General features: G+C 42.9%; 1 protein-coding gene across 4 annotated transcripts in view; it reads right to left on the bottom strand.

The window, feature by feature from the left end:
- Positions 1 to 23038, bottom strand: part of runx2b (RUNX family transcription factor 2b) — a 42035-nt gene extending 18997 nt beyond the window's left edge. The window contains exons 1-5 of one of the 4 annotated variants that reach the window (XM_023430244.2): positions 22452 to 23038; positions 22114 to 22237; positions 4139 to 4401; positions 2402 to 2558; positions 276 to 380 (exon numbers count right to left, since the gene is read on the bottom strand). In XM_023430244.2, the coding sequence (XP_023286012.1) occupies positions 276 to 380; positions 2402 to 2558; positions 4139 to 4401; positions 22114 to 22171 (583 nt within the window). In that variant the 5' untranslated portion in view covers positions 22172 to 22237; positions 22452 to 23038. Of the gene's footprint in view, positions 1 to 275; positions 381 to 2401; positions 2559 to 4138; positions 4402 to 5493; positions 5693 to 22113; positions 22310 to 22451 lie in introns of those variants that run through there. The other 3 variants (XM_023430241.2, XM_023430242.2, XM_023430243.2) reach the window with 3 other exon arrangements.
- Positions 23039 to 23306: the final 268 nt, after the last annotated feature.

Raw genomic sequence — 23306 nt, 5'->3', positions numbered from 1 at the left:
GAAATGGGCATTTAGGAGGCAACAAGGGCTGAATGAAGGATAATATTGTGGTGCATTATGGGAAATGTAGGATCCAGTGTTTCTGGAGCTTGACCCACAATAAGGACTTAAAGGACTTCTACTGCTTTGATTTTAACCACTCTTTTTTTAGCCTGTCACTCATGAGTCCCCAAACTTTATATAAGTTCACTGGTGTAACCATTTAAAGGCAAACTAAAACAACTAACATGTTCTATGCATGGTACCATACTGTATGTGCATGCATTTGTACTCACTCCTGGGCTCACGTGGTCCATCCACGGTGACCTTTATGGCTCGGTGGTAAGTGGCCACTTGTGGTGGGTTGGTGAATACTGTGATTGTCAGCGTGAAGCTCTTGCCTGTGGTGACATCAAACAACATCAAATGACATGCCATCTGCAGAGACAATGACCTGCATTCATTGCTAAACCATTCCTAAGTCACAAGTGTGGTTGTGATCACATAATAGCCAATACAAACTGGGAAAAATCGACTTTAAGCGGATTAACGACAGACAACATGTTTGAGGGGGTCTATTTAGGTTCTTTGGCAGAGCCTAAATGGAAGATTGACTGGAGGAGCCAGTATCTTGTTATCCCGAATTTCTCCCTGTCTAATGCAGTGTGAGTGGGCGAGAGGCATTTTAATAGTCACTTCCTTTCTCAATAATCCCCAGCAGTTGCTGCCTTGGGGTTGAGTGTCTGTCTGTGCAAGTGCGTATGTTCCTATGTGCATGCACGAGGAATGCTATGAATCAGAGCACAACAGCCAAGTCAGCAGCAGCACTAACGCCTGAGGTATGCAGGCGCATCACGTAACCATGACAACACACAGGAAACAGGAAGTGGGGGGCAGGTAGCTGCAGCGACTCATCGGAGCAGCTGTCCATTCAGTAGCAGCCATCTACCAGTGCGTGTCCTCCCCTCTTCCGTTCCATGCTGTAGCTCACTATAAACATGCCTTTCAAAGCAGTGATAAGTCAGGCAGATAGCAGATCACAGATACAACAGGTGTCCCACATACCTGGTTTGAGGGGCATGTGGGTGAAGCAGAGCTAGTGATTTACGATAAAAATGGGACACCTAGTGCGTCACCTCCCTGTGCTCCCTGCCATCATCGCCGCTTTCATATGTTACCTGCGATCTAATTTTGGCTTAATGTTAACACTATTAAGTCTAATAATGTTATCAACAGTATCTGATTACTCTCTGTTAATTGTCCATCCATCCATGCTGTCATCATACAGTGGCACCATTTCAGCCCTGTAACTATCAATCCTTGTCCAACTCTGTTGACTCTCCCCGACTCTCTATACACGCCTTTTATCTAACATCCTATCAGTTCGCTCTGCTTGTACTTATCTCTGTCTTTGCCGGGTATTCATTTCAGACACCTCGTAGTCTGATCTCCCCTGGCTCCTATGTCACTTCCTGTGACTAGATTCTGTGTCACAGTGAAGGGACGCCCGCAAGATCTCTGTGGCAACAGGTCCAAAGACCATGCCTCTTCTCCTCTCTATACTCTGTCACCCTTCATCCCGCCTGACCGCCACTGCTTCCTGCCTTTTTGACAGCTACAACAGAAAAGGAAACTGAAAAGAAAAGTTACTGGTAGAGCTGATGACAGCTCTTAACACCACCAACTTATCTTAGGGGACAACTTTCTGTGAGACCTGTAGTAAATAAAAGTCTCTATGAAAATATTTCCAGAAAGTTTGGAAATGGCAAAAAAAGAGCCAGAGCACGACCGCAGCCAAATTTGACATCATAAATAAAATGATTTAGTCACAAGATGATAAATGATGCAAAGAGTCGCTTTAGTGATGCCAAATATTCAGGGAATGCCATTTGACCCAATAGCAGTGCGCCTCTGCCTCAGTCTAACAGCCTGAGGATGTATGCAGAGTGATCAGCTGCGGGGCTGCAGCACCCACCCACCATGTTTAGAAGCCTGGTCTGAGCTGGGTCATGTCAGGTGAACATTAAGGAAAGGATAAAAAAAAGACTTATTCCTTGTTATCAAGTCAACACTTTCTTATGCAGCTAATGCTGGACTAACACACGACTGACACACATCCCATCTTTGTCCAAAGGGCAGGAGACAGTGGTGTTTACAAAGTTTGTCTGTCTCCCCTGGGTTAAAAGATTAAAAAAAAATTAAATAAAGGCCTTTCATTTTAAAGCAAAGAGAGTGGCAGAAACATGATTCACCACTCAGACTTTAGGAGACTGGCGGTGGGATTCGAGCCCGGAGTTAGAGAGATCATTATGTGGTTGCCACGTAGGGAATGTGACCACTAATCCACACCACTGAACCTAATAGCTCAGACTGAGTAGTAGTAGTGTACAGGCAGAGGAGCACAGAGAGCTTCAGGCCTCACCTCTGCCGCTGCGGCCCACGAAGCGAAGGTCGTTGAAGCGCGCTACCTGGTTCTTCATCACACCTGAGGCATTCCGCAGCTCAGCGGAGTAGTTCTCATCATTCCCCGCCATTACTGTGACAACAGTCCCGTCAGGTATGTCTCCCAGGGCGACCACCTGTCGGGAGGCACAGAGGTCAAAGGGCAGAAATTTAGAAACTGTCTCGATCAATGTTCTGGAGGAATACACACATTTTGCTTCCTCATCCTGTGCCCAAAAGCTGGTAAAATATAACTTCCACACACAAAATGCTACAACAAATCCTCTCTCTCTGTTCTTAGTTAAAGAAAATCAGAAGAATGATTATAGAAGAAAATTGAATAATAGAATTCTGTTAGTTTAAAAGCCAAAAGCTGAGGGAAATCAAACATTAGTTTCACCCTCTGTTTCACTGGTGAAAGAATTCTTCAAGCTAATGTGACAGACTTGTTTTACATCATGCCATCCTCCACCAAATGATGTTGATAAATGGATCTAATTTCATTCTCCAAAAGCTGTTTGATCATGATGAATGTGATTATGTGAATCACTTCTCAAATACTTAATGCTTGCAGAGTCTTAAAAACAAAAGCAGTGAGACCTCGTGTTATCATTTAGATTCCTGGATGCAGATAAAAGAGCATGAGTGGGCCTACAGAGCAGAAATAATTACAGAGCCGTAGTAATAAGAACAGTTAAATAACACATATATTTTAAAATGTGCCATATTTGATTTTGAGCCAGTACTACAGCTACAAATTTCCTCTCTAGAGTGTCTTTGATCCATCCTTTAAATAATATCTGTCAAGTAATTAATGGGGCCTTTCCTGTGAAATATCATGGGAGCCTATAGAGGCCTATAATATATAAACATTAATCTTTGCTGCATCTTAAAATATATCTTTTTCTGTCTTTGAGTGCCTGCTCATTAAAAGTTCTGCAGAAAATGGAAAGACTAATTACAATAATGTAGTATAATCATCAGTAATAGTTTCAATAACAATATGTAGTGACATGCTGTTATATATTTTTCAAATATTTTTTTTTACATATGAAAATACTTGCGTAATATAGAAAATTGCAATTAATCAACAAAGCTTTGATTGTGTCATCCTTATTATTCACTGATTTTAAATGAGCCACAATATTGTAGTTCACGGCAATTACTGATTATTGACAATAAATAAAATGTAGTTTTTGTTTGAATACAAACTGTGAAAATGAAACAATATGAACATGTGATTCCTTCCCTTCCTTTAACTCTGGATGTATTTAACATTTTTTTCTGGCCTTTTAAACCTCTCCTTTCCTTTAGGCTTTCTTATTTTAAAATGCATTTTCTGAATATATTTTTGTTTGTGAAGTGACATTAAAAACTCCCGTATCCCATTGCAGCTTGACTGTCATTTTTGCTATTTAAAATTTATAATAACAACAAACCGCAATATGTCTTTAAGAAACTGTGATAATTACAGGCGATAAGAGGTCAAATGTGAAAAGAGGGAATAAAATAAACATAATAAAATGTGGAAATAAATCCGAAATTCATGGAATCAAACAGTATGAGAAGGATTTAAGTTGTACAGAGGCTCGGTTCAATCTTTTTTTAAATTATAAGTTGGCTCACTTTAGTTGTTGTTTATGTTACACTGAAGACGACTCACACCGCAGTTTACCCACCTTTTCATTTAGCCACACATAACTGAGTCGGGACTCACCTTAAAGGCGACAGGCAGCGTCTTGTTGCACCGCCAGTGGGAGGGCAGGACCGAGCAGAGAAAGTTGGGGCTGTCGGTCCGGACCAACTCGGCCGGGTGGTCGGCGATGATCTCGGCCATGCTGCGGTTTTCGTGGGGACGCAGTCTTGGCACCGCCGCCGCTGCGTCCGGCTGCCCGGCTGGAGAGCTCACATCGTTCATCTTCCCTGGGACCGGCTGGAGGCTACTGGACGGCGGACTGAACCTCCGACTGGCGCTGGGATCTACGGGAATTCGCATCACAACAGCGTGGATTATCAGAAAAGGCACCAAAGACTCTCCAGCTCCTGTCTTTCTCTCTTTCTCTCTCTCACACACTCAGGGAGAGAAACTCAGAGTGTGTGCCGCTGCTCGCTGAACCTCAGCGCGTCTGCCAATGGAAAATGGGACTTGGTGAGCGAACACCGCGTTTCAAAACCCTCTCCACTACAAACTTTAGTGGGCGCCTTCAAACGACATAAAATATACTTCTCCGGCAAGAAAAACAACTCTTGAAAACTTGATGATGTTTTAAATGACAAGTTCTGTTTTTCAAACTTCTCGGTGGAAGCGTCCATGCGCCATAACGCAGGCGTAGCTGCTCATGTGTGGATATAAATAACATCAAATAAATGTCCGAGCGCGTAATAGGCTATAGAGTTACAAAAAACAGAAGCGGGTCTAAAATGAACAGCCGACCCAGATGCTCAAAAAAGTTTTTGTCTGTCTTCCTTGAGTGAGTCAAAGTCAAAGCGCTGCTCCAGGTGCGTCATTGAAGTCTTTGTGCCAAACTGAAAGACTCTCTGAAAGCCCGCAGGCTATGTACACACACAAAAAAGTTTTCAAAGTCAAAGGGATAAGCTTTAACAATACTTAACAGAGCTATTTATAACCCCGCGACGCCTGCACATTGTACTTATTTTTCCATAAAGTCTCTCTGCCGAGCCGCAGGTTTTGTATATAGGGTTAAAAAGGTTGATGAATCTGGAAAAAAAAATCATCGCCGTTGAGGTGAAGGAGGCGGAAAAACGAATCCCGTTTTTTGAAGCCGTAAATGTGGTTAGTGTTTGGAGGTCGGGGTTTCCCGTGCTCAGGCTTTTTGTGGTTTATATAGCTCAAGCGCCCAGCAATTATTGCACTGATGCGACTCCAACACGTGGTGTCTGGAGTCAGATCCATTCCCTCAGCCATAATCTATCACGCCTATATAGACGACCGGACAGGTCTCCGTGTAACGTCTATACCTTCAGGACACACACACACTGGGCTGCGTTTCACCCCCTTTTATCTCTACTTTTATTCACAGTGAAGACTTTCACACAGCCTGCTGTACATACCGACATGTTACCGCTCTCCCGGACCGTCCGCGCGCTCCTAACTCTGGAGGTGGTCATTTCCAGTCAGTGTACACGCATCAGTCCATCAGTCCGTGTTGTGTTACCACTATATCCTGACAATATGCGGCTCACTGACAGCGTTCAGAGAGCCGAGCGCGGGTGAGAAGTGAGTTACACTCCATAAGGTAGGAGTGAGTGAGTCACCGGAGAGCGGTGAGTCAGGTAGAGGCGCAGGAGTAGAGTTTCACTCGGTCGCAGGGGAGAGCTGTTGTGCAGGTGTACAGGTATTCTACTTTAACACGGGGCTTAAATTTATGTTCATCAAACATGTGGCCGTTTCTTGCTAACTGACTGCACTATTGAAAAAGTCAGTTATGTAAAATCCTGTTTCACAATAAGTTGCAGTCCGTACAATTTCTTAAAATTATTACATGGGTGTAATTTCATTACATGTAAACTACCCATAAGAGCGTCAGAAGATGACCCGCCTGGATCGTTTCGAAAGTGTGTAATTACGCACGACCTTTCATACGCATATCTCAAAATGACAGTGCAGTGTGTTTAAGCACATTTTCTGTATTTAGGCACAAATTCCAGGTACCTGAACTTTCCATCCCATGTTACCTCATACCTCTACTCCACAACTATTTTTTTTTACTCCACCATATTTATATGGCAGCTGTAGTTAGTTTTTGCAGATTAAGATTTAACACATAAAACATATGACCAGTTTATAACATATCATGCATCATTATATATTAAACTACCCAATAGTGTAGTATAAAATAGTTATAATTAGCTCCATCTGGACCAACTACAACAATAAAATTCTCCTTTTACATTAATGCACCAGTTATAATAATCCAATATGATATAATACTATAACATTCACAGGGGGCATCTTTCTAAGTACATTACTTTTAAAACATTTTGTTGATAATAACTTGTGTATTTTTGCTTATATATTTTAAATGCAGGACTTTTATTTGTAATGTGGTGTAACTACTTTTACTTAAATAAATCATCCGAATACATCTTCCACCACTGCCAAAGAAGTTATGCAAAAATATTTTCTTGCAAATTAAACATTTTTAAAAACAAGTCAAAACAAACAAAAACACATTTTGATGAAAATCTTATCTTAAAAAAACCTGAATTGCACCTTTACACTCCTGCTTAATTACAACTTTCTACCTTGAGTGAAAAATCTATTCAGATAAAAGAATAAAAAATGATTTTATGCTTTGATTTTATATCTGAAATGTCCAGTATTCAGAATGGATGCTGCTCTGAAGGCAGTCAGTGAGAAGGCCTGCTTCTTCTGCCCCTCCAGTGTCTACTGTAGAGGGCATCATCTACCCTCCGTGAGCTCTCTGAGAGACTCCAATATCTCAGCCGACTCTCATCACCCACCCCACCCTCTGTCCTGATTATCCATCAGTCTCTCAATGAGTGTTTCTGAGTGCCACATCACACAACAGCATGTGTGTTGCTACCCTGTGTTCCTTTTTCAGGCTTTTTTATTGCAGAGTCTTAAAGACAAAGGCCTTTGATACTCTGGGCCTGTTTCAAAATAAAAGTGACTACTGGGAGGCACAGCTGTCTGGGTATTTGGATCCTGTCAGGGCTTTTGCAGCTTACTTTTATGCTCTAAAGATGGATATACCCTTATGCGTTTTACAATAAGACAAAGAAGGTTTTCTCGCAGCACTACAGCCTGAGCACTTGACTTCTTTTGTTTCATAAGTATGTATGTACGTGGGTGTGCGCATGCATACATGTCTGTTAGCATGCGTGTGTGCGTGTGTGTGCGTGTGTGTGTGTGTGTGAGGATGTGGGAGGGATATATATAAAGTCTGAAAGCACTGACACGCATCTGGCACCTCGTCATGTGGACAGGGAGGGGAAAAAAAAAAAGAGTGATTGAGTTACACTTCCCCTCCGTGTGCCCCAAACACCAGAAATATGGTTCACATTGTCCAACATTCTCAAAGATCAACTAACAACTCATGGATGAATAAATGTGAATAGTAGTAATTAAATCTGTAATAGTGATAAACATGGCCTTGCAGGAACCGTGAAGACAGTTATTCCAACAGAGTTAAGTTTCAGCTCTGATAGTATCACTTTTTTTCAGTGCTCAATACATTTGGGGTAATGTGGAAAACATCCTTAATGTTGTAGTGGAATCTAGTTTAGGAAATGTTAGGGTTGAAATAATAACTAACTCTGGGTCAATTTCACACAATCAATTTGGTCAGCCTAAATATTTTGAATGTATATGTGTTTGACATTGTTTTTGTTCAGATTTGAATTTCATTCTCTAACTGTTTCTTTGTAAAGTTCATGAACAAAAGACACATCAATCGGTACATTATTCAAACTTCACATCCCCAGTCAGCTTATACTTTTTTAAGCTCAACTAATCAGTCTTTTTTTGTGCCCTGTTATTGTCCCATCAGAGTCAGCAGCAGGAAGAACCTTTTGATTTTCCCAGCCCAATCTGAGGCCCCTAAATGCCCCCCCCAATCTCCCCTCACCCCACCCTGGTGTAGTCGTGACTTAGACCCTGACAAGCCCGGCTCATCAAAGAGTGTTTGTCCCATCTGACTCCGCTTTGCCTCCCCGCTGTACGTTCAGCATCTGTCTTCCAGCTCCTTACAGGATACGGCCTGCATTCATACACTGAAGCCTGCTGTCTGGCTCTCTGTCATCCAGAGGTGTAGGGCGACCTCTGACTTTAAAATCCCCCGTTTGATGTCCCGGAGATGTGAGGGAGACAGTGGAGAAGGCGTTAATGTGCCAGAATACGCTGTTCAATCAAAAAATACCACTTCCACCGCTGCAGTGTCCTGGATTTAACCCAGCCAGAAATCGACTTTTGATTTTAAATTCAATGCTGGAACTTTCATGCAGTATTAAACTTTTAGGATATCTGACCGATCCTGCTCAGCATTAACAGACTTAATATTACGCGGTAATGAATCTAGCGTAAAGCTGTTCATTCAGTGCGGCTGCTGCTCGCCTGGTGCACAGCTGGATCGTCTCTCTCAGCTCTGGTATTATTCATCTACTGTGTTACACTGGCTTGGAGTCATTGCACAGTAGGAGAAGTCACTAACAGTGAAGAACCACAGTATACCACATTGAGCCGGATGTGCGTTTTATGATTTATGGTAATATTGTATTTCTGCTGCTCAGTTTCAATTATTTGTTTTCAATAAAAATCAAACTCAGCTGACACTGACTAATTTTCCTGTCGAGATATCAAGCGTGTAATAAAAGTTTCTGTTCTCATTCCCACTTGGAATGACAAAGACTGTGTGAACCACTAATATGTACACAGACACAGACACACACACACATGCTGTGTAATGTTGTCAGCAAACTAACCATGTAGAATCTCTCTCTGTCAACCTCTTTACATCTCTTTTGCTCTTTGACACTTACAGAAACACACATGCAGAAGCCCATTTATATTCCCTATTAACAACACCTCATTAAAAAAGATTACAGGACACAAGAGCTCAGTGTTGATGAACCAACAGTCCGATGCAACAGTTTAAACAGGACACACCCAAAGTGCCCTTTAACTTTTATAGAAAAATAATAAAAACACTGGTGAGAAACATTACTGTCTCTCCACACCACTCTTCCTCTTTCCTTCTCTTTTTCATAAGCACATGCTCTCATCATTCAAGAGGAAAAGTACAGCCACTTAAGACTCAGGATTAAGGCTCCATTTCACAGTGGTGCATTTTTCAAGACACTTAATTATAGCTTTCTAGAGGAGGGTTGTGACGAGGCCCAGGCCTTTTCAGCACTAACGGGATGTTTCCATGTTTGGCAGTCCACCAGACAACCGGCTTGCCAGCTAACCAATCAGCGAGCCCACCAGGCGAGGCAGCAAACCAGCCAAATATCCAGTCTACTAGCCAATCAACCAAACCAACCAAGAGAGCAGACACGCAGCCGCAAATCTAGCCTGCCAGTCAGTTAGGTAGACTTCAGCTGGTAGCCGGCCAACCGGGCATGTCAATTAGTGAACCGGTTAGCCAGAAGGGGATGACGACAGGCAGAAACTTTACTCCTCGTGACCTCATCGATACAACCTCACCGACTCACATCAACGCACTGATCCCAGATCACAGCTAAGCCCTTAATGACTGTTTGTCACTGAGTCTGTGACATCACCGTGAACTATTAGGACCAGGATGGCACGTTCTGCGGTGAATGTGTGTGTGTGTGTTTGTGTGTGTGTCTCAGAGCAACCATTTTCACGGAGGCTTATCCAAGTTGTGTATTAGACATTGAGACAGTTGGAGTGGCTGTGCCTATAGAGTTTAATGTATTTATACTGCAGCATTGAGAGATGCAGAAAGAGTTGGTCTGATATTTCACTTTGTTCTTTTAAATGGAAGGGAGCAGCATGGAAAGAGATGGAGACATGGAGGGGGCGGCTGCTCACTGCTTGTGGCAGGAGGGTAGAGAGGGAGGCAGGGAGAGAGGGAGGAGGGGTATAAAGACAATTTCCTCTCTGCTCTTATTGCTCTGACTGTCTGCCGCCTACCGCCTTCATGGAGGTCCCTAATTGAGATCACTTGTACTTAAAAATAGGAACAAAAAAGGAACTTCTGTGGGCTGGGAGATGGAGAGGAGAAAATAAAGCAGTAATATGTGACGAAGGCTGCCATTAAAGAGTCCCAATGATAGATCTGAGCGACTGGGGCAGAGAGCTGAGAACCCTTTCTGTGTCTGCCAGGGAACCTTCAGATGTTGACGTGTCACACACCACCTGCTGTCACAGCACTAAAACTGTGCATGTGTAAGAGAGTATTTGTAGGTTTTGTGTGTGTGTGGTTGCGCGTGTGTGTTGGTGGGTGTGTGGCTCTTTGATGGGGAAAGGTGACAGTGCCCGGGGCTGAGGCCAGAAACATGCCAAGAAGAGGGAGTTCAGTTTTTCCACTTTTGTATGTAACTGTGTGTGTACGTTACAGTTTTTCTTTACCTCGCTGCAACAAAATATCTTTACAGTCATCAGGCATATTTGGCTGCCCCGCTCTATGCAGCTTTTGTGTCATTAGCTATGCTATTATTAGTCCTTCACTTTAATTCAAGCGTTCCACCAATCAAACCCTCCCTGGAGCAGCCTTTCCCAGACTTAGTCCCAGAGTGTCCCTAAGGCATGCTGGTTTTCGCTTCGAAACATCTATCACTCAATCAGGTCTGATCGTGCTATTAATCAAACAATGAGCCCCCCTCCTTGGAGACTAGTTTGAAGGATTGGCTTGAAGGAAACGCAGCGTATCCAGGAGTGGTACCGGACCACGGCTGGGAACAGGAACCCTGTAAAGAGCGTTTTTCTTGGACTGAGACCCTCTGTAGGTGCTAAAGACAATACAGACACTCGGGCTAGGCCAACATTCCACTTTACACTTTTCCCTTCCTCTGTGTATTTCACTGGTCTACTTCCCCTCTGCAAACTAGCCGGCTAGTATCAAAATATTTATAGTACATCTGCAAGACATGCTGTTCTCATGTATCCAGGACCGTTAAGCCCTGTGTTCATTATGCGAGGTAAAACTAATACCAGATTTATAGTGGGAGATTTCTCTCTGTTCTGCCTGTCCTTGTAGTACCATTGAGGATGATTTATGTGAGGTAAGGAGGCATAGGCGAGATAGATAGAGTGACTACACGGCGAGAGACAAACAGGCAGTGGCCCAGACTAGCACTCGCAGGGGGGCTATCGGCTATCACTTGCCCGTTTCCACTGCCCCTGTTTCGAGACCGGAGGAAGGTAAGGAAGAACGGGCAGCGGCTGGAGACGAGGAAGGAGAGGAAGGAGACGGGAGGCGAGGATATATATATATATGTACATGCGTGGAGACAGGGTGGAGGAATGTCCAGGTGCACTGGATCCAAATCGATGTAAGCGGCAGTAGAGGGGGAACAGATGGAGGGCGAAAAAAAAAAGTCTGTCATGGATGCTCAATTGCACACAGACATAAACATTTAACCAAAGACAGAGTGAACCCACGCCTGGAAATATACCATATACATTTTTTGTCTTGGAACATTCAAATATATTAAATATACAATCTATTTTGCTTGGCCATCTTCACAGAATGGGTATCATGAATGGCTTTGACTGAACGTAAGTGAGCCGCTCTCGAAAAAAAGGTTGTAGTACGGCTCCATTTCTGGGGGGTAATCAACATCAAAACTGTCAGTCAGTCAAGTGAATATGTCCAGCACTGAGACAGCAGCCAATCAGATAAACAGGAAATGAAAAAACAGTACTGGGCAGGCACCGCGAGCAGCCGCAGTACTGGGCGTGCATCAAGCTACAGCACTCAACTTCCGAGGGTTTGGATCTTGCTCCCTTTTTCTTTTTCCTGCTCTCTTCCTGATCACAGTCCAGCTCGGAGCCACTCCAAAACACTGAGCCTGAACTCTGCAACCTGGAGCCATACATATTAGATCGAATTCCAAACCATTCAGACGTCAAAATGGCCCCAGGAAGCCTTGGCTTGTTAACATTTCGAGAGGCCTTACATGTAGCATCTGATGCTCCGTGCGCTGAATGAGTTAACAAATTAAGTTGTGAGTGTCACGGCTGATGCAGCTAAGTCAGAGATGGGCCTTTGCCTAAAACCTTTTGCCTGAAGCCTGTAATTACGCTGTGCCTATAAGGCCACTGGTCAGAAATGACTCACAACAAAGTGGGGGTGTAGAGGGGGAGAAAAGAGACGGATGGATGGAGTTCACTTTCATAGCTTCCAGCCTGTCCTCAGACATGTCCTCAGACAAAATCAATTCCAGTCGTCTTTGGAAGAGGGTTCAATGAAAGAACATATCATGAAAGTTGGGGAAAACATGATTTCACAGAAGATACATGACTATTGTCTGATTATGTGACCTATGACCCTGTATTTTCCACACACTCAGAACTTGCCGGTTATTCTGGGACAGGGCCTTTTCATCCCGTGCCTGCTCTGCCCCTCGCTGAGACGCGGATGACGCCAGCTTTATAGCGCCTAAATCGAGTCCTGAGCAGGGAGACTCATCAACTGCTGGATCCCACAGGGAACATCAATTATGTTGTGAAAAGCTGTCCTTCAAATACAGTCTATTCTGTGGTGTTGCATTATGGCAAAGTTAAGAATTTGAACGTCACACGCATTAAAAAAATCCTCTCTGGCATCGGAGTTGTTGGGATGTGGTCTCGGGCTGACAATTAAATTGTCCGCTTGCAATATACTATCACCCTGGAAGCATGAGATTTATGGCAAATATGTTTGCGAGAACTGATCATCTTAAATGTTTTAACTGGATTTTTATGGCGTCATAGATCACTCTGATATGTTCTTGCATCCTCGAGGGACTGAAAAGTGTTCCCAGTAGTTGCAGAACTTATTTACAGACAATTAAAGAAGCTCTTAACAATCCAACCTCCTCTCACTGAGCTAATGTTGAAAAACTCTGACACCAAATGAGTCTCTTTTAGCAACTTTTCCTGCAAAAGAGGCGAGTATTCGACCTCTTACAAGCCACAAAGCATTATCACGTAACACTCAACCATCTCTCAGGCTAAAGCAAAGCAGCTTCTACCTCTAAAAAACCTTAAAAACATTAAACTGGTATACAAGGTTAAGAGCTATAAACATTAAACCTGTGTTTACATTGCAAGGGATTCTTTTTCATCAGTAATCGCCTCACACTGTGAGCCTGATGATTGGGTAATATTTATGATGAGCCCTCAGGGTGTGCTTCCCTCTCAGTCTCTCTTATGTCTATAACATTTTTTACCCTTGGCTCAACAGCAGTGCAGACAAGGTCCCATTAGAACCTGATTGTATATGTGCTTTTTAACTATGCCTCTATAGCGCCTTTAATGTGCACAGGTCATGTGCATATGTGTGCATATGCATGTGATGTGGGAGTGTGTATGTACAGTACGTATGTGTGTGTGAAGCAGTAAAGGGGCTGGCTCTCAGACTCTGGTTAACCAGACTATAATTTGGAGGCCCAGTGAAGACTCCCAGCAGCCTCTCACTGTTTGTTTACCAGAGAGACCAACTCTGCTCTTTCTGCTGCATCTGCAGGGTCCTGCAGGAAAAGGGTGGGTGTATCTGTCTGGCTGTGTGTGCATGAGTACGTGTGTGTAGGTATAATCATGTGTGTAATGCACCATGTGAAAGAGACAGTATGTAGAATTGGTGATGACAAATTCTTCTGTGGACATTATAAAGACCATTTCAGCTATAAATTTCCTTCTCTAAGCATATTTTCTAAAGGGCTTTGTTTTTTAAGGAACCAGTGCTTCCAATTAAGCTAAAGAACTCTGACATCCCTCATTCCCTTATTTTTCTCACGCATCTTTAAGCAACAGTAAATCAAGGCTGCAATATACATACACCACCCTTCCCATCCTGAAATGGTAGCTTTGTCATAAATAAGAAAACAAAAAGAGCCAAACTTCACAAAAAAAACACTCTTGCATTAAGAAGTGTTTGTCAGCAAAAAATGACTGCTATTTTTGTTTGTGCCGAGAGTAATTCTCCCGAGACTAAACTGCTCGCTTTCTGTCCCAATTGGGCTTTTTTTTTTCACCAATTCTCCTCCCAAGCAGGAATAAAAAGAAAACAATGCAATTCAAAAGACCGGAGCTCCCAGCCTGTCATTTAGCTGTAACTTTGAATTGTCTTTGCTCTGCGTGAGCTGTTTTCTTTCACACACACACACAGAGAATTGTTGCAGCATCCTAAAATTCCATCACGAGAGAGGAAGAAAGAGGAGGAGGAGGGGGAGAGGAACTTTCAAAATCACTCTAATAAAATATTCCTGCTCCTCTGGGATCCTCCTTTGCTCATTCAGCATCAGGAGAAGTGAAGTGGAAAAGGCCTGTTATTGGTCTCCGTCCAAAAAGGAGAAGGAGAGAAAAGAGAGAGAGACCTATTTCCTTTGGGGAAAGACAGAAAATAGAATGAACAGCGCAACAGTTGACGGAAAACTTTTAACTGCGACAACAAAATGAACTACAGACGACTGTAAGAGGGCAGCTGTCTGGGTGAGTGACAGGATTCAACTCCAGACTGAGAGCCCGCTCCGATGAGGATCAGACGTTGTGTATGTATATAGACTTTGATCACGCAGAGCTGCTTGTCGGAGAACCATGATTGGATTGAATATGTGTAAACTGGCACAGCTCAGGGATCAACATAAAACACAACAGCTACAAGTTCTCAAACGACGCCTGCCCCAGTCACAGGGAAGAGCTTTGAAACAACCTGAAATGTAATGTCGGGGATTTTGCACTTGTGTAACATTGCTGTAGCAGCTCAAATTGTTCAAAACTTTTCTTTTTTTTCACAGCAGGAGTCACGCAGGCTTCTGGAAATTTGCAAAGTTGTATAACTTTGTATAAACTGGTAACACTTTATATCAACTCCCTATTTACTGTTTATATGTAACATATGTTATGATGTTTTTAACACACTACTTGTAACATAGTTGTAAACAGATATAAAGAAATTTTTAAGTGTTTTTTTATGTACTTGTTAACGACTATCACTCCTCCTGTGTAGCTTTCTTCACAGTTAATGATTAACAATGTATTGTAATTATTTAAAATGTCTTTATATGAAATGTTATGTTTTATTTATATTTATTGACTATCTTTATATTTTTCAGTACTTATTCTTATATTTATTTACCATTAAGTATTTAACGTGCCCATCAGTGAATTGCGCATTGTACTTGGACCCTGTTACACTTTGCATTCAAGTCTAGCTCTAATTACATTTATTGTCATATTTAAGTATTTATTTATTCATAAACACTTCACTTTCACTGTCCATGACAAGTGAGCAAACTCCATCCACAGTGATGAAGGCCAAGAGACAAGAAGTTTTTTTTTATTTCTGAAGGTCAAGAATGAACCTTTGAGCTCAATTCTTCTTTGTAAACAGTTTTAAACCAGTCTGTGAATGATTTCTACGTGTGTGCAGTTAATAGTTAATACATATCTCATAACTCAATGTAATCCTATATTGTTAAACATAATTAAAGCTATGTTGTACTGCTTTATTGATCACGCATTAACTGTTTTTTATACACCAGTTAGAGATTCATGAGAAAAGATTTAGTATAAAATTCACTTAAGGCTCCTTATATCTGCTTATACGTAAAATACAGCATGTGTTTGTATACTGTTTATAAATGATAAATAGAGGGGTTAAAGTAGTTTTAGTTCTTATTTCCAATTATCTGCATCCTTCTTTCATTCTTTCTTTCTTTCTCTTTCTCTCTCTCTCTGGAGGCCACTTTACAAACGAGAGCTGCCATTTCAAGCTTCCCTCCTCTCCCCAGAGGCTTGTCAATATCAGCTACACACACTATTGAAAGTTCAAAGACTAGCATCCCACTCCACACACCTACACACACTCTCCTGGCCCCTTTTGTATCTCTGGGGAATTTTTAATTTCAGTTGTCTGTGCTCACATTTGAACATGTCTCAGTGTGTGTGTGTGTGTGTGTGTGTTTGTGTGTGTGTGTGTGTGTGTGTGTGTGTGTGCCGCAGGTGGTGCAGGCCTGGTGACTCTGATTATTGTGGTGACCAAAGCATCGCCGCCCCGTAACATTTGTCATCACCCTTTTCCTGAAAGTGTGGGTGGGATGGGAAGGATGAGGGGAGGACATAAAGGGAAGGAGAAAGCGGAAGGAAAGGGAAGAAGGGAGAATAGGAGGGTAGATGATGGTAAATGGCCACCCCCGCAGCGCCATATGGGAGGTGGTTTGAAAGACTCAGTCTTGTGTTGATCTTACTAAATGCCTCATGAGTGCAAACTGATCCTCTCTATTGTGTCATATCTCTTCCTCTGTCTCACTTACTTACTTTACTCTTTTTCTACCTTATGTTTCTTTTACACTCCCTAATTTCCTCACATTTTATCCCTCACTCTCTTCCACACACACACACACACAAGCTTTCAGAGTTGTCAGACCGCCATAAAAGGCTTATGTGGGCGTTGCCGAGTGGGTGGGCATTCTGATTTTCAGGTGTATTTGATCTGTTGTGTTCACACCTCGGCGCTGGCAGGGGGCCCACAGTGTGGGCAGGTAATTTGAGCAAATTAGGAGATGGGGCCTGTGTGTTATTAATGACACCCCATACCCTTCACTGCAGGTCCACCTATTGTTCCCTCCTCTGCACACACCTTTCTTTTCTTCCGCTCCGAGTCCCCCCATCCCATCTGCGCCTCCTGCTCAACACCCACCCTCAGCCCCTCTAAATGCACAGTGTATGGAATGCATACACACACACACACACACACACACACACACACACACACACACACACACACACCACACACAGTACTGTACATCTATACTATTACTAGGTTTACATAGTAGTAACTAAACCCTACTGTCATTACTCCGTGACATGGCTTCATACCAAACTCCCATTCAAAAATACAAATTTCCTCCATGTGCTTTTTTTAAATGTGTGCTGAGTGAGTTGAGAGACAGAGTGCTGGTTACCAGCGTCTGAAGACACGTTGTTACTTGTGTACTTATCCCTTCAGACAGTGCCACTGCTGCCATGCTATTGATCACAGTCAGTGCTCGCTGTGACTCTTTGATGCTCCGTCACTCATCTTGTTTCACCTTCTTGAAAATTAAGCAAAATCTAACCCCTTCTATGTTTACACTCTGGCACATTATGTGTTTCGGCTAACATGTCCAACACGGGCTGCTCTTTTCATGACCTGCTGGTAAGTAGGTTTATATATTTGGGAGTCCGGCCTGAGTCAGAGGGGATACTGCATTCCTTTAAGATTAAACTAACAAGGGGAAAAACCTTCCCTTTTCACCGGCATGGGGCAGAACAGGTAAGGCCTTGTGTAGGTGCTGTGGCCGTGCGCTCACTCACATCGTTACAGGCCGAACCCAAACATCCAGGAGGCTCAACACTCCATATTTCCCCCTTATAGAAACATGGAGTGTGGAAGCGAAGCTGCCTCGGCCGTTTCGCAGGTCAGGGAGGGAACGTTAAACAATGTTGTTCAGATTTCCTGTGGTTTGACTTTGCTGTATCAGCTTTGCTTAAAGCCATCGCCTGAATGAAATAACGAAAATAAAACCTGAATGGTGGAATGGAAGACAGAAAAGGCAGGACATGAAACAGAGTGAGCGGAGTGAAAGAGGTATATGAATCTGGGTTATAATACTGGTGTTCTGTTTCATTAGGGTGAACCGGTTCCAAGATAGACCAATTTTCAAAGTGTTAGGTAGTTACTTCCTCTCTGAGGGCTTATATCGGATAACGGTAATTCGCCCAGCATGATGCAATTGAAATGGATGAAGGGCTGCAGGATCTTGTTAAGTGTGAAAATAGCACAGCGCTGCATTAAAAGCTTCACTGGCTAACGCAATGGCATTAAGCTACCTGGTAATTATGGTGCATTCAAAAATCATAGCTACGCATAGCACGAGTTTGCAGAGCTATCAAAACACATACTCACTAATTTGACTTGTATCTTGAGATAAAGACTGCAAAGATATCAAACATTTGCATTGATTTATGAGAAAATTGAGCTTAGTTAATAAGCAGAGATGTGAGCACTCACAGCGTTCAACAAATAGATTTTATCGCTCCCTCTAGAAGATTGTGTTGTGAGTCTTTTATCAACACTTTAAACAGGCAGAAACCTACAGTAAGCACAGTCAATTGGCAGGTTGCCTTGTCATAACAGTGTAATTAGCCCCGCAGCTACTGAATATGAGGATAAAACAAGCAATAATACACAGTGCCTTGTGAGTATTTACACTCAACTCTGCGTTTGTTGTTGCAGTCTCCATATTACAGGAGTGGGTGTAATCTCACCCCTTTCCTCGCATGTTTCAATAACTCCTCACTGCTTAATTTGGAAGGAGGTGAAGCAGGTATTGTAGATGAATCAGTAGTTCAGAGACAAGAAAGTTTGCCAGCTGACACTAGATTAAAAAATGCCCCACAGTCAGGGTTTCTCTTGTTTTCTGAAAAATGCTGCACTCACTTTCTTTGATTCACTGATTGAATTTTGTTGTTTGTTTTTTTTTATTCTCAGAATAATGGTTCAAAACGTGCACTATGACCATGCAAATACTTTTTCAAACTTTAAGAAAAACACTCACAACTTTCACATCTTCAGCAGTGGGAAAGGCGTATTTCAGGCCATTAAAATCACAGGTTATAGTGTTCCCATGACACTCTCATTTAGGCCTTAATAACTGCCTACAGCCTATTTAGAGCCATAATCAACCTACCGTTCAGTCTCACTACATTTGAGTGAAAATACAGACCAATTAATCTATCTTTGATTAAACACTGATCACATTAACACTGCACCTCCCTGATTACCCTCAGGAATTATGTAGACTAATGTGAACCTCCAGCACTAATAAGTCCTAATAGCTGGTACAGCTCGCAAACACACACAGCACCATTTTACTCCATCAATATGACCCTGCTGGGATTAAATAACATGTTTGCCTCAGAGGTACAATTAAGCATTGCTAAATAGAGTTCCTTTGAGCCTGGAGTTAAGGGAAGAGTCTTCTCTGCACAGTAGCAGCCAGTGAAGCGCTCGGATTTTTCCCCCTGGCTTTTTCAAATTACCTATTGATGAGTGGGCTTCACGTCTCCCCCTGGCTGGGGGGGGAGGAGGAGGGGAGGATGTCTGGTTCACTTTTAAGATGTCTCCAAGAAGCAGGCCTGTGGTTAGATCTAAGGCAACACTTATGCAACAGAAGCTGCCTTTCTCAAATACATATATGGTTTCCCTGCAAATTATCTGAGATTTTCTTTGGGGAAAGTTTTCCGCCTGGAGTTTTCAGATATTTACCCACATCGACCCGCTTCTCTTTTGATCGTGTTGATTTGGGTCTGTCTGTGTAAGCACTTTTTTTTCCTCTACTTTGACTGCACAACTTTACTGAACGATAATTGCTCCCATGACTTAATTGTCTATATGTAATTAAGTTTGTAATAGAGAAAATAGGCACTTAAATGTTCCCCAGAGAGGCATGGTGGTTGAGTGGGTGCCACACATGTTGAAGATTATTCTGCCCTCCCCATCTGATCTGCCAGTATGAGGAGTTATAAAAAATGTATTTGAGGCAATTAAATGAAAATTCCTTGATGTAAATGCCAAGACAAATTTTAATGAGCCCCCTTCTCTCAATCTGGAATATTTGCCCGCTCCCTCAAGTCAGCTCAATTTATCGCTGGGAATGTGCACTCAGCCCTAAATTAAAAATGTCCTTAAATACAAATCTAAAGACGGGATGGAGTAATGTGGCTTTTTAACTAACAAAACAATATTTTGTAACTCGTGTCCTCAGCAAACTGGCTGACGCCGGACAAAATGATCCAGGAGAAACATAAAACCAGGAGGACTTGAAGAAAATATATAAAATCAACAAAAAGGGCAAGACTTGAACTTACTTATACCATGTGTTTGTCCAGCAAATATATATGTAGCTGTTCATCTTAAATCTATGTATTAAAATCTAAACTTTGTTAAATAATTTATTCAATTTCTTCCTATTTCAGTTTCATGAACTCTCAAAATCTCTACCTTCAGTGAAAATCAGATCCTCTTTTTGTCTGATCAAAACAAAAATGTTTCAGATTCCATTCCTAATTTATACCAGTCCTGATACAGTACAGCTCGCTCTATTTATTTATTCTAAATTAGAAATACAACAGAAAGCGCTGGTGGTCTTGCAAAATCACATTGTGGTGTCAAGGGGACTTTTTGTGGTTGCACTGACAGATTTACTGCCCAGATGTTCACAAACAGGGGCAACAGCAGTGGTCTGCAGCTCAATGTCATTCAACAATATCTAATACGAAAATCGATGATTATCTTCCCTCTGAGTGTCTCCACCTGAACATCTGCACACATGTGCTCCGCTCTCCCTCTCTGGCTCTACTACAGCATGCTTTCAATTTCCTGCTGCGCTGCTCCTCTCCTCTCCTGCGCTCCGACCCCAGAGACACAGCGAGAGGTCAGGGGGTTAACATGGTAATAGGTGGTGGTGATTGGTAGAAGATGCTCACTCTCACTCTCCGGGCTTTCAGATCGTATTAGGAGCCACCCTGCTTCTGTGTGGAGCAGGAGCCCAGAACAGCTGTGTCTGACCACGGAGCGACTTCTTAAAAACATCTTTTAAACATTTGATTTGGACAGGGGAGCGGAGGCTATGGACCGGAGCAGAGGGAGAGAGAGAGAGAGAGAGAGAGGGGAGGGGTGGTGGTGGTGGGTCTATTAAACTCAGCCTGTCTATTTCTTGTGTCGCACTGGAACAAAAATGTTTGTTTAAATTTGAAAATTCTTCTGGTAAACCTAAAATATAATTTATTTTGCTGATTTAATTAGATTGTGTAAAGAAATTGTCACAACAGAATGCAGCAAAACCAAAACAGAGGCGGCAAACTGGAACATGCATGTTGGCCTTCACAGGTAATTGAAAATAATAAGTTGACACTGCTACTGTTCAGAGCTCTTGAATCTATTGTGGTCTCATTTCCCATAGATCCACTCTGGGAGCCAAGGAGGATGTTGAGTATAGGATTTGACAAATAAAGAATAAATAAATATGAAGAATAAATTCAGCTGATGAGTGTAATTGTGCAATTCTTTGAAAAGATACATATTTTTATTGAAAGAAAATGTTTCATATTGTTTTTTCTTTATTTTTAGATACAAATTAGATCAGAGATTAAAAATCATAGTTTCCTATTTTAGTCATTTGCAGAAAAGCAGTATGTCAGGATAGACCGATTATGAGTTCAAATTAATTATCACAGTGATTTAATTATGAATTTATAATAACGAAGTCAACATGGAGCAACTTCTTGTTCAAAGTGGATTTATGTCTCCCGATTAAAAGCTCCCAGGAGGCTGCAGAAATCAACACTGATTAATTAATGACAGCAGTGCCACTGAACAATTTCAGGAAGCGATTACAGACCTTTCTTGGCAAACTAATCAATACTTCTTCCCTACGCATAACACAGACACCCAACACACACAATCCAGTAATCCCCACATCTTGTTTCAATGCCCAACTGTAAACTCTCTTGTGCAGTGTCTGTTTACGTTTGTCAAAAATATCACCCATGCTTTTGTTTTTGGTTCCGCAATGGCATCGCTTTGTAAATCTAAGGGTACGTTGCACAAACATGTCATCTCCCTGTTACAGAAATATTTATAAACATCACGTAGAGTAAATACTCGAATCTCTAAATGTGGAGAGGTTCTTTTTTTTTTTTTTTTTTGTTTGTTGTCGTTGTATTTGCGCACCACAAAAAGCCATGATGGTAGCTGGGTCTTTCTTCCACCACAAATGCTTGGACCTTGATGGTAAGGTCCTTAGTGACCTCAGCTGATCCCCTTCACTCATCTGGACCCAAATCCTTCAATCAGATCCAACATCCTCAACCCTCTTCACCCAAACCCCTTCATTCTTTTATCCAGACCTCAACACCTGACCCCAAGTCCTCCCCATGACCCGAGCCCCTAACCCAACTCCAGACACAACAGAGACCAGCGAAGCAGTACTCACCCCAGAAGAAGTTTTGTTGACATGGTGTCACTGTGCTGAAAAGGCTGTTAGATGCCATAGCTGCCTCTGATTGCAGCAAGCCCCACTTTTGTTCCTCTGTGGTTTCCGTGACCCTTGACACGTCCTAAACCAAGAGCACGCAGCATGTCATGAAGAAAAAAAATGGAAAAGCCATCCACAAGACATGCTTTTACGTATCAACTATTTGGATGACCACAAGTAACAACCAGGTCTGGTTTTATAGAGAAAAAAAATTGCAGAGGCAAATATCGCCTTTGCGGATAGATCAGATGGTGTCGGACTTGCTTGCTTGGCGAGTGTGGTTGGAACGTACTTACTCGCTTAGCGCCGTCCTTGTGACTGGTGCTGGCCCGCGACGATTAACCATTTACACTCCAGGTCGCCCTCAAACACCAACCCCGAGCCGCACGTCTGTGGTTCTGTGGTTGTTTGGGAGGCGAGCAGAGCCCTCACACAACCCAAAAGGCACCAGCTTTAAAACTCGTCTCTTTCCTGCCCTCCATGTGCCGTCACTGGAGAGCCTGGGTCACATGCCCTCTGACGTCATCACGGCACAGCAATTGAGTGGGACAGCCTACCGTTGTGGCTTTCTTCCCTCTCCTCTCCTCTCCTCTCTTCTCCTCTCCCCGGACTTTTTTCTCTCCTCTCTGGCTCCCCTCCTTCTCTCTTACGCGTGGTTCGGCAGCGCTTCCAGGCTCTCTGGGGGATCGGGGTCTGACGCTCCCATGAGTCAGGAGGCTTCAGTGGGGGCAGCTTGTTCAACCGCCCATGCCTCCTCAGCATATGGGGAACAGCGCTCTCTCTGCTCTGCTCTCCCTTCACTCTTTCATCCCCCTCCCTCCTCTCTTTCTATGTCTGTCTCTCTGACTCTGCTGCTCCTTCCTTCAACTCCTTTAACAGGCTGCCGTGCTGCTCCTGTCTGCCTCTGAGCAGGGAGAGCTGAGCTTGGTAAGATTTGAGGGTGTGAGTGAGGAGCGAATGGCTGGCTGCCTGGCTGGCTGGCGGTGTGAGACTGGGTGTGTAAGTGTGTGTCGAGCGTGTGTGTGTGTGTGTGTGTGTGTGTTTGTCTGTGTATGCATGTGCAGCAGAGAGAATGGGGGAAGAGAGGGAGGCTGGGTGAGTGAAAGTGGAGGTGGTGTGAAAACAGCTTATTTACAGAAGAGTGTGGCTGA

The sequence above is a fragment of the Seriola lalandi genome, unplaced genomic scaffold (genome assembly GCF_002814215.2).
Source record: "Seriola lalandi dorsalis isolate HSWRI2012SDOR001 ecotype SW California unplaced genomic scaffold, Sedor1 jcf7180002054901, whole genome shotgun sequence".
In the NCBI taxonomy this organism is placed as follows: Eukaryota; Metazoa; Chordata; class Actinopteri; order Carangiformes; family Carangidae; genus Seriola; species Seriola lalandi.
Note: the sequence above shows the minus strand (reverse complement) of the source record. Positions and strands in the feature narration are given on the sequence as shown.